This window comes from Humulus lupulus, chromosome 1 (genome assembly GCF_963169125.1).
Source record: "Humulus lupulus chromosome 1, drHumLupu1.1, whole genome shotgun sequence".
NCBI lineage: Eukaryota > Viridiplantae > Streptophyta > Magnoliopsida > Rosales > Cannabaceae > Humulus > Humulus lupulus.
The window spans coordinates 103,915,682-103,927,840 of NC_084793.1; the positions used below are offsets into that span (position 1 = coordinate 103,915,682).

General features: G+C 36.4%; 1 protein-coding gene across 1 annotated transcript; it reads left to right on the forward strand.

Annotated features, from left to right (window-relative positions):
- Positions 1 to 287: 287 nt before the first annotated feature.
- LOC133819118 (uncharacterized) lies at positions 288 to 1,595 on the forward strand. The gene has a single exon (XM_062252290.1). It carries the CDS (start codon positions 288 to 290, stop codon positions 1,593 to 1,595), a length of 1,308 nt encoding a protein of 435 aa, XP_062108274.1.
- The last annotated feature ends 10,564 nt before the right edge of the window (positions 1,596 to 12,159 follow it).

Below are 12,159 nucleotides of genomic sequence, written 5' to 3' on the forward strand. Positions count from 1 at the left end.
TTATTGTTTGATTTATTTATTGGCTTTTCTAATTAAAATTATAGACTTAACACTAATAGTAATTAGTGAATTTAATATTTAATCCCTGTGGTTTCGACATCTTTTAAATTAAAACTATATTGCAATACACCGTACACTTTCGGTAGAAAAATCTGTAACAAGTTTTTGGCACCGTTGCTGGGGATTAAAATTAATTTTACTAATATTAAAACTTTAAGTCTTGATTTTAAATTAGAGTTTTATTTGTTTTGTTACTAACGTTATAGATTGTTCTTGTGTCTCAGTATATGCGAAGGACTAGGAGTTCTACACCTGTTGAGCCTTTGAATCCTGAAATTGAGCACACACTCCGTCAGTTGAGATCTAAGAAAAGGACTGAAGAGCTTAATATGGACAACAACGGGGTGAACAACAACGGTGGCAATGGCCATAATAACAATCAACTAGCAGCTGCTGGGGCTCCTCTTAATCCAGCGCAGCGGGCCGTGCGTGATTTTTGCATGGCTGTTGTGAATGAAAATCTCACTGGAATAACAAATCCAGCCATTGCTGCCAACAACTTTGAACTGAAACCTGCACTAATTAACATGGTGCAGCAAAATCAGTTTGGGGGTCTAGCTACTGAAGACCTTAACATTCACTTGGCCATATTTCTGGAGGTATGTGCCACAGTGAAGATGAATGGCGTTACTGATGATGCCATCAGATTGCGTCTCTTCCCTTTCTCTTTGAGGGAAAGAGCCAGGAGTTGGTTGCAATCTTTGCAGCTTGGAACAATTACAACATGGGATGAGATGGCAAGAAAGTTCCTAATTAAGTTCTTCCCTCCTTCCAAGTCAGCCCAATTACGTAGTGACATTGGGAAATTTCGACAATTAGATCAAGAACCATTCTATGAGGCTTGGGAGAGGTTTAAGGAGTTATTACGACGTTGCCCACAGCATGGTTATCAAAATTGGATGCAAGTTCAGATTTTTTATCAAGGGTTGAATGCTCCAACACGAAAAATAGTTGATGCTGCTGCAGGGGGTGCTCTATTAGCCAAGACAGCTGATGAAGCCTTCACTTTGATGGAGGAAATGGCCACCAACAGTTATCAGTGGCCCAATGAGAGGTCAGGCCCAAGGAAAGTTGCTGGGTTATATGAAGTTGATCAGATGACAGCCATGAATGCCCAAATTCCTGCTCTACAAAACCAAATGGCAGCTCTATCAGCGCAAAATAATCCAACGGTTATGGAGAGTGTAGTAGCGGCTGCTGCAATGCAGGGGCAAGAAATGAGTCTAGAACAAGCCCAGTTTATGGCAAACCGCTCCTTCCCCAATAACTACAGAAGCAACATCATGTTTAATTATTATCATCCAGGATTGTGCAACCATGAAAATTTCTCTTATGCCAATAATAAAAATGTGCTGCAACCACCTCCGGGATTCAATTGTCAACCGCAACAAGAGAAAAAAAAATCGTTGGAAGACATTTTGGGCACTTTTATTATGGAGTCTAACAAGAGGTTTGGAAAAAATGAAGCTAGACTCGACAATATAGAGACCCATATGACTAACATGGGAGCTTCAATGAAGAAAATTGAGACTTAAGTGGGCCAATTAGCTAATGCGGTGAATTCTAATCAGAAGGGAAGTTTTCCTAGTGACACTGTGGTAAATCCAAAGGAATCATGCCAAGCAGTTTCTTTGAGAAGTGGTAAGGTGCTTGATGAGGGTAATGTTCAAGCTAGTTCAAGTGAGAAAGTTGAGCCAGTGGTACGAGAGGTAGACGAAGAAGAGAAAGGCAAGAAGCAGAGTAGAAGTGACAAGAATGACATGAAGAAAGATAGCCTTCCAGTGTATCAACCTCCCATTCCATACCCTCAACGATTTCAGAAGAAGAAATTAGATGAACAGTTTGCAAAGTTTCTAGAAATCTTCAAACGAATTCACATAAACATTCCATTTGCAGATGCTCTTGAGGAAATGCCTAATTATGTGAAATTCATGAAAGAAGTCATGTCAAAGAAAAGAAGATTAGAAGACTTTGAAACTGTGAAGTTAACAGAAGAATGCAGCGCCATCTTACAGAAGAAGTTGCCTCAAAAGGTGAAAGATGCGGGTAACTTTACTATACCATGCACTATTGGAGGGTCATCCTTTGACAAGGCATTATGTGATCTTGGAGCGAGTATTAATTTGATGCCACTTTCAGTTTTTAAGAAGTTGGGGGTAGGAGAGGTGAAGCCCACAACCATTACTCTTCAATTGGCAGATCAGTCACTTACTTATCCTAGGGGAGTGATTGAAGACGTATTGGTTAAGGTGGATAAATTTATTTTTCCTGCTGATTTCGTGATTTTGGATATGGAGGAGGACCATGAAATCCCCATTATTCTTGGTCGTCCATTCTTGGCTACTGGAAGAGCTCTTATTGATGTACAAGGTGGTCATTTGACACTGAGGGTTAACAATGAAGAGGTTAAATTCAACATTTATCAAGCACTCCAGCAGCATGACAACACGAGCACATGTCACCGTGTGGATTCTATTGAGGTAGTAGTAGAAGAGACGATGAGAAAAGAATTATGTGCTGATCCTTTACAACATTGCCTTAATTCTAGTATTACTCAAGCTGATTTGAAGAAGGTGAATGGTGAGTTTGTGGGTGACGAAGTGGCTGAATGTGTGATGGCTCTCAGTGCTATTCCTCGTGCTAGAGGTATTAAAGTGGAAGAAACTCTTTGTCAAGCCAAGGAAGGAGAAGTTGAGAAGGAAGTGGTGGAAAAGAAAGATTTGAAACAACTCCCAGATCATTTGCGTTATGAGTATCTAGGAGAGAATTTCACTTGCCCAGTGATCATTTCATCAAAACTCTCAGAATGTGAAACTGAAAAATTGCTAAGAGTTTTGAGGAAATATAAATCTGCCATAGGATGGGAAATTTCAGATTTGAAGGAAATAAGCCCAACTGTTTGTATGCACAAGATTCTATTTGAAGAAAATTACAAGCCTTCTATTGAGCATCAAAGGCGATTAAACCCAGCCATGAAAGAAGTAGTGAGGGCAGAAGTATTGAAGTTATTGAATGCTGGGATCATTTATGCTATTTCGAATAGTAGTTAGGTTAGTCCTGTGCAAGTTGTACCAAAGAAAGGGGGGATGAGAGTGATCAAGAATGAAGCCAACGAATTGATTCCGACAAGAACAGTGACGGGGTGGAAAGTTTGTATTGATTACCGGAAGTTGAACAAGGTGACTAGAAAGGATCATTTCCCACTTCCATTTATCGATCAGATGCTTGATCATTTGGCTGGCTATACACATTACTGCTTCTTAGACGGATATTCAAGCTATAATCAAATAGCAATCGCTCCTGAAGATCAAGAAAAGACAACTTTCACATGTCCTTACGACACTTTTGCTTACAAGAGGATGCCTTTCGGACTTTGTAATGCACCTGCCACTTTTCATCGGTGTATGATGGCCATCTTCTCAGATATGGTAGAAGAGATCATGGAGGTATTTATGGATGAATTTTCTGTTTTTGGGTTGTCATTCGACCAGTGCTTGCATAACTTGGCATTGGTCCTTTGTAGATGTGAAGAGAAGAACCTTGTGTTAAATTGGGAGAAGTGTCACTTCATGGCTCAAGAGGGGATTGTGTTGGGGCATCAAGTTTCGAAGGAAGTCTTGAAGTAGATCGAGCCAAGATAGCCATTATTGAGAAGCTTCCTCCACCGGTGAATGTCAAGGGGATAAGAAGTTTTTTGGGGCATGCGGGTTTTTACAGGAGGTTTATTAAAGACTTCTCGAAAATCAGCAAGCCACTATGCAATCTCCTAGAAAAAGATACTGATTTTGTTTTTGATGAAGAGTGTAGGAAGGCATTTGATTCGATAAAAGAGAAGTTGGTGTCAGCCCCTATTATGAGTGTCCCGAATCGGAGTCAAGCATTCGAGATTATGTGTGATGCTAGTGATTATGCGGTAGGGGCTGTCTTGGGGCAGCGAAGAGAGAATATTTTTCGAGCAATTTATTATGCGAGCAAGACTCTTGATGATGCTCAACGAAATTACTCAACCACTGAAAAAGAACTATTAGCGGTGGTGTTTGCATGCGATAAATTCAGACCATATCTCTTGTGTTCCAAAGTTATTATATACACAGACCATGCAGCACTGTGTTATTTGTTTGCAAAGAAGGAGGCTAAGCCAAGATTGATACGTTGGGTATTTTTACTTCAAGAGTTCGACATTGAGATTGTGGATAAGAAGGGGAAAGAGAACTTTGTGGCAGATCATTTATCACGATTAGAGAATAAAGAAGCTGAATGTAAAGACTCGATCAAAGAATTATTTCCGGATGAGTGACTGCTGGCTGTATCAACAGAACTCCCATGGTATGCCGACATCGTGAATTACCTTGTTAGTGGCACATAACTTGAGCACCCTCGATATTTTCCAACATAAAATATCTTACACAGATATTAATATCACATAAACATATTCATATAATCACATAACATGTAATTTTAAAAAATTACAAAAATACCACTCAAGAGTATTAAATTACAAAAATGCCCTCACAAGCCAAAATTACAAAAATAACCATGAAACGAAAAACGAGTATTACAATTATCCCCTTCTTAAAAGGAATTTCGTCCTCAAAATTCTTTGTACCATACCATCAATGTTCTCTCCTCCTTGAGAGTTATTAATAATTCAACATTTCCTTGTCACCCTAATCTTATGATCATCATAAAGCATCTTGGCTAAGCACTATAGCCGTATCCAATAAACAACATATACTCGTATCCATTTTCGGGTTTTCACTACACTTTGATCAAATTTTGACCTCTGTAACCCTTCTTTTACCTTTAAATATTTGCCACTTGATATTCCTACCACTTTCTAATAACTCTAGTAGTAACCCATCTATATTGGTTCTACTTCAGAGTCCATAACTATTGCCATATAATAAACTTTTCATATTTTAGGTAGCTTTCTCCACAACTCCTTACTATCCATAGCATATATGTACATACTTCATATTATGCTTCTTCATCTAGAATTCTTATTGGCTTGCACCCTATATCCTCTTAAATCCTCACCACTTAACAATTCGATCATGCCACCAAACAATATATCTGATACATCTTCCCATAAATTTCATTTTGAGCACCTTCTAATGTCAGATGTTGACTTATTCTTTTCAATAACACTTAAGGCTCATAAAGCCATACTCATTTAGCCTGCCAACCCTTCCTTATATAGGCTTTCTATTCTCAATCGTTTGGTCTGACAATTCATATGTTCACATCCAAATAATTAGTCCATGTGTTTAGCTTTTCCACTAACCATTAGAAGTAGTCATTCGCTTTCGACCATTTTGAATTCCTTATTTCTGTTAGGTGTTCCTGCTATAAATTAGTTAGACAAACTATCGAATTGATAAACCCAGAGATTTCTCACATGGATCTGCACAACTTACACTCCAAACTACGTGACTTATGATCATAAATGATAGATTACCAGATCAATTAACTCGAAAGTTAATATAGTAACTTATAACAATAGTTGCCTTCAGATACGAACCATAATTCATACTATCTCTACTTCAGAAATCTCTAAAAGAAAGATTTAGAAGAACATTTTTTATAATAAAAACTCTCATATTTTATTCCTTCATAATTCTCTGCCTTACACAAAGAGAGAGGATGGCCTTATATATCCTTGTACTCAAGTATACAAACTTAACAAGTCATAGTCAAACCTAACAGACAATAGTTGGGACCAGATAAGGGATAAGATTCCTCGAACAAAGAATAAAGTAAAGCAGACAAGATAAGGGATAAGATTCCCTAACCAAAGCATAAGTTAATGCAGACAAGATAAGAGATAAGATTCCCTGACCAAAGAAAAAAGTAAAGGCTAGACGATAGATTATTTATTTAAAAATTGTCTCATGGTTGGCATAATAGTCAGAATTATATGTTGGATCCTCGTGGAGTGGGTTCCATCCTATCGGTTCTTCTTCATCCTAATCACTGCCAGCTAGAGGGCAAGCCTCATAGTGGGTATATGTCATATCTCATTCTTTTCCTGTGTACTGGAAGAAATAAGGATCTTGCATATCTGGAGTGTTGACATGTGGGTCTTGAGAATCTTCAAAGTAATTATTTTTTCGTAAGATTAGCTTTCAGTTTCAGTCAATTTGTATAGTGACATATTTTTGCTCTATAATTTCTTTGATTTTTGTGGCCTAATTTGTTTCATTTTTTGCAATGTAGAACGCTTAAGGGCCATTGTTATCTTGGAAGTATAGTCAGAAGGGAACATTTCCCAAGGACCATCTTCATCTGGCTTGGCCATAACTTAGGAGGTATACTCTGATTTTTCTCAGACTGACTTTTTTTGGATGTCCATATATTTTGGCCCTCAAGTCCACATAGTGGCTCTTCTTTTGACCCGAAGACTTTGAATGTTGGATTAATAACTATACTCTATTCTGCATCAAGTTTGGCATTAAGACTAAGAAAGAGAACAATATAACAGTTCATCAGGCTCGCAACTGTTGGGTAGATAAAAGTAGGCTTGTCATTCTGGACCCTTTTCCATTCAGTCGATAGAACATTTTCCCATTTTCCCAATGGAGCAAACCAGAACAGAATGTCCATTTGGAATTGGTAAGCCGGTTTGAACCTTTCTTGGTCCAGGAATGATTTTATTGATGTGTGCAAGGCCATAGTTTGTACATTGACAACTATTGTAAAAACACAAGCCAAATACCAGAAGAAGTATGCTACTTGTTTTGTTTTAAAGATAGCATCTCGAAGAGGTGGGATTTGGGAAAATGGATACTTTGGATGGATTCCAAAGTCATTTTTATATAGAAGGTCCGGGTTCGAAAATCATAAAATTCTGAAGAAAGATTGATCTGTGAGTTGATCCCCCTTTTGTTGATTTGTGGGACTTCTTTGAAAGGATATTTTTTGTATCCAGGGGAAAAGTTTGATTATTTTTGGTAGAAGAGGAAGAAGCCACCATGAGTATGAATGGGATGGTATGTGATGATTTTTGGGAGACGATAGGGATAATTTTTGGTGAGTATCCTGAGGCTTGATTTATAGCAAGGGATGACCTAGATAAGAAATCAGCCACAGTATTGTCTTTACCTTGGATGCGTTTAATGTCAAAAGAGTAGTTGTCAAACCAGACATTCAATCTCAAAAGTTGGGCATTTTTCGTCTTGCTTCTTTTAGACCGACCAATCCTTTTGATGCAGGAAAGTCTGTTTCTACCATGAAATGATGACCAATTAGATGGAATTCGAATTTTGTAATGCCCATCTTTATTGCCATTAATTATTTTAGGGTAGAATGATAGTGGAACTGAGAGTCTTTGAAGTGGACACTCTTGTATCCACATATTTTCCTTTTCCTTGTCTTGTCATGTTCATGTAGGACAACTCCCCAATACCGATCACTAGCGTCTGTCTGCAAGATTCTTTTTCCATCAGAAGGAATCTGTAAAGGTTTTAGTGACTCCATCATCTCCTTTAGTTTTCTGACTGCTATAATTTGCTCTTGTGACCATGGTGGAGTTGCTTTTTATGCATGCCACTGAGTGGTCTTGTCATTTCCAAAAGCCGAGTGACAAAATCCAATAAATAATTTACAATTCCTAAGAACTGTTAGATTTGGACCATTGTGAATTTTTTTTGAGAGACTTCAGTAATTCTTGGGATATGTGAGATTGGGGCTCATTCCCAGAAATTCAATTTGAGCTTGTCGAATGAGCATCTTTTTTTTCGGATAACATGACTCCGTGGGCTTCTGCGAAAGAGATGAACTGGGCTTGTAGCTTGTGATGGGCTTGTTCATCTTGTGAAAAAGAGCAGTATATTATTGATGTAGATCAGGGCTTTATCTAGTATGGGGTCGTAGATTCTGGTCATGGCCTTTTGGAATAGTGATGGGGCTGTTTTGAGACCAAAAGGAAGGACAATCCACTGATAGTGGTGATTTGGAATGTAGAAGGTCATTTTGGGCCTATCTTATTGTTTGATACCCAATTTCCAAAATCTCGCCTTTAGATCGAATTTTGAAAATATTTTAGCCTTTTTTTGATGAAAAGGAAAATTTATTGAATCTCAACAAAACAAGTACAAACCAAGCTCACAGGGAGCTCCAACAGTCAAAACAAATTACAAGTGACATATAAACTCTAACACAACCTTCTCTTTTTTCCCAAATTTCTTCCTAGAAAGGCTTAAAAATCTAGCTTTCAAGCAATATTTAATCAAGTGATCAACTCTAGAAACAGACAAAGCAGAATAGCTAAAAATACAAGAGTTACGATTAAGCCAAATAAAATATTTTAGCCTTTGACAGGCTTGTAAATAAGGAATTCTTATTTGGCAGGAGGAATTTATCATCTACCAAAAATTCATTTAAGGGCTTGTAATTGATGAGCGGTCTTTGTTTTCAAAGAGCCTGTTTTGATCTCATATTGACGTAGATCGCATGTCATGCCCATGATGAGGTGGTTGGTTCAATAAAACCTTGTTGTTGTAGTTTTTTGCATTCTTCAGATGCCATTTGCTGATGTTCTGGGTTCATTCATGGGTGACTTGCCTTGGTAGGGTTAATGTCTTCATTGAGCATGAATGGTAAACTAATGAAGAACTGTTGATTTTTCCATAGAGGACGGTCACATTTTTGGAGGAACTCGACATGACTTGTGACACAAGAATTTTCTATGAGCCTTTGTTTAACCTAGCAGAATGGATCAGGAGGCATTTGGAAATAGTTTGGTATGGATTCCCATGGAGTAAAATGTTGTTTGTATCCAAGGCCACCAGGAAGGATTTGTAAACCTTTTTTCTTGATATAGACATCAAAACCAATAATTAGATCTTTCCTTGGTAGTTTTAAGCCAGTTACACTATGAATGATAGAGCATCGTCGGAAGAACTATAATTTAATTGGTTTACAAATGAGTTTTGTACCGAAAATGCTTCCATTTTGAGCGTGGAAGAATTGTTTTTCTTTCCTCCAATATTTTGGAGGGAGAACATCAGGGTTCCTCATGGTGTATGGTGCTCCAGTATCGAATAAGGCTGCTACTTTGAATAGTCGAGCATATTTTGTAGAGAGAATCTGCATGGAGATGATTGGTGATAGCTGTATTGTATTGATAGCATCCATGTGGTAGAATTCATTTGAATTTTCCACTTGTTCGAATGCACAGATGGACTCTAAATTCATTTCTTCATCAGTAGAGAAGATCGATTCTAGGTCATTTTCCTCAAGAGATATGCATTGTTTGGCATAATGTCCTTTCTTTCCACAGATAAAACATATGTCAGACTTCTTCTTGAAAGAGCGCTTCCTCCTTAGGAATTTGAATGAGTTGTGTCCATTTTCCTTAGAGAATTTAAAGGTCTTAAACCTTTTTTTGTGTTTCATTTCTTTTGGAAGACAAGAAAATGTTGATTCTGATGGACATTTGATCAATGGGTCTTTTTGGCTGCAAACCTTTTCAAACCTCTTGGATTATTTCATTAATTCTTTGATGAATTTGTGCTGAGAGCACATCTTTTCCAATGCCTTTAGAACTAGCTGGTAGATTTCTTCAATTGTAGCATCAACTAGGGTTCTTCTTGTTCCCAAGAGATGTTTGAAGGTTTCTTCTCCTAGTGGTTCTAGTATGGAAGAGATGAATGCTTGTTTTAGATTTGGATCATCAACTCCACCTATTTTGTAGAACGGTTGGGTCATCTTCTTGTAATGCTTCTCCAAATCTCTCTTATCCATTGAACAACATTTTAGTTTGAAGAATTCTTTGTTAGGAATACTGATACAGTATCTTATTTATTTTCATGTAAATCATATATCAAACAAACTAATATAAGAAAACATAGAACAAGTTTCTATAATTGAATTTAAATAATGATAAGAACACTTACATTATATGCAGCGGAATGAATAAGTCCTTCCTTCAATTTTTCTTACCCTTGTATCCTTTCTGTCGCAGGGTATCACCAAGAAACTGAATCGATCTTCAAATATTTTCACAACCTTCCACAATATCCTTAGAATCACTTAGACTAGAGTGGGGAATTCTCAACACATGAGATAGATACAAAGGGAAGAAGAGAAGAAAATATAGAGGCTTAGAAAAGGGCTTTTGTTGTATAGAAAGTCTAAAACCCTAAAACGTCAAAAACTATATCTTCTGAGCATCCGTCTTCAACTCTATCTTAGTATTCCTTTTAAAGCCTCAATTAGATCACTTATTTATTTAAAAAATCAATAAAATAATACGCAACATCATCCCTTAGGTCGAAATTATCATGGGCTATAGCCAGTGAAATTTCTGATTTAATTATAAGCCCGTTAGACTTAAATTCAAGGCCCGTATTATTTTCTATTGATTAATTAATTAAATCCTTTATCAAATTAATTATTTATAATTTTAACCTTGATTTAAACTTATTTATTAATTTAGACAAAATCTCTTTTCTTCTCTAAATTGCATAACTTTGTGAAATTTTCCAAAATTGACCTCGTCAACTTTGATAATTCTAATTGATTATTAAATCAATTAATTGAGAATATCTAGATGATTTTATCCAAGGTAATGTGGGGGCCATGGGCTTATGAAATCAAGCTCCAATAAGTTATCATAAATTTAACAAATAAATTTACTAACTTATTAATACCCCGTGACTCCACTTAAGACTCGGAATTGCACTCTTGAATTTATAGAACACTCTATAAGCAATATAGATACGTTATTAGTTATCCATTGTTACAACCATAATTATCACTCAATCTTCTATAGATAGTCTACAGTGAGAAGGGACTAAAATACAGTTTTGACCCCTCATTGTATTTTATCCTTAAAACACTTAGTTCCAAGTAGATGATATTTTAGTAAACTAATATTAATTACTGAAATGAGATCTTTATCAGTTAGCACCTTGAACCGAACTAAAAGGAAACCATCATTTTACTTCTTCATCAAAAGCTATAGATGTTCATATCTATGATTAACACTCCCACTAATTTATATTATCGAGTTCCCAAGTTGTAATTATGGGCTGGTCCGTAGGGTAATCTTGTAACGAACAAGTCAAAGAACTCAAATAATACAATCAGTTAGAATACTAACCACTCAGAATTAAGATTGAATTGAACTATGGTCAACTATATGATATGACTAGAATAAATACTAATGGCAATTCTTCTATCTTATATATTGTCAATATCGGTCATGTCCGATGTAACAAATACATCTGATCTTATCTACTTTGCTAATGTTCTAGAAAGAACATAACACTACAATGTGCAAGTAGATCATATCGTAGATTGGCAAGTCAGTGTAAATCTTGTGCAGTAACTAATCTTAGGACTAACTTATTCTTGAACATATAATCATATTTATATTTCACTGTGATTACGTCACTATAAATATAATTAGCTATATGCTCGAGATTTAATAGAAGTTTAAATTAAAAAAATAATAATGAAAATAAAACATGTGAGCAAAGTGATTGACCAAGTCAAAAATGATTTCTATTCTTTTATTGATAATAAAATGAGATTTCAAAGAAATTGAGTTTTAATTAGGGCATAAAACCCCAAAAAAACTCTCACTTGCACTAATTGAAACTAATGCCTTAATTCTACTAATCTCATTTCCTTTATATGATTATAAAATGTAGCTTATGGTACTATCTTTGTAAACAGATATGCAAGATTGTCTTTAGATGCAATCTTCATAACCTTGACGTCTCCCCATGCCACATATTCTCAAATTATGTGATACTTCCTTTCTATATGCTTACTCCACTTGTGACTTCGAGGTTCTTTCGAGTTAGCTATCGCTTCTGTGTTGTCACAAAACAACACAAGCAGTTTATCCATATATGGAATAACATCAAAGTTTGAATAGAACTTCTTTATCCAGACTATTTCCTTAGCTGCTTCAGACACAGCTATGTACTTAGCCTCCATTGTGGAATCTTAGATTCCAGACTGCTTTACACTTCTCCATACCAAAACTCCACCCCCAAGAGTAAACACCATTTCAGAAGTAGACTTCGTGTCATGGACATCAGTCTGAAAGTCTGAATCGGTGTAGCCTAAAGGGCTTAGAAAACCACC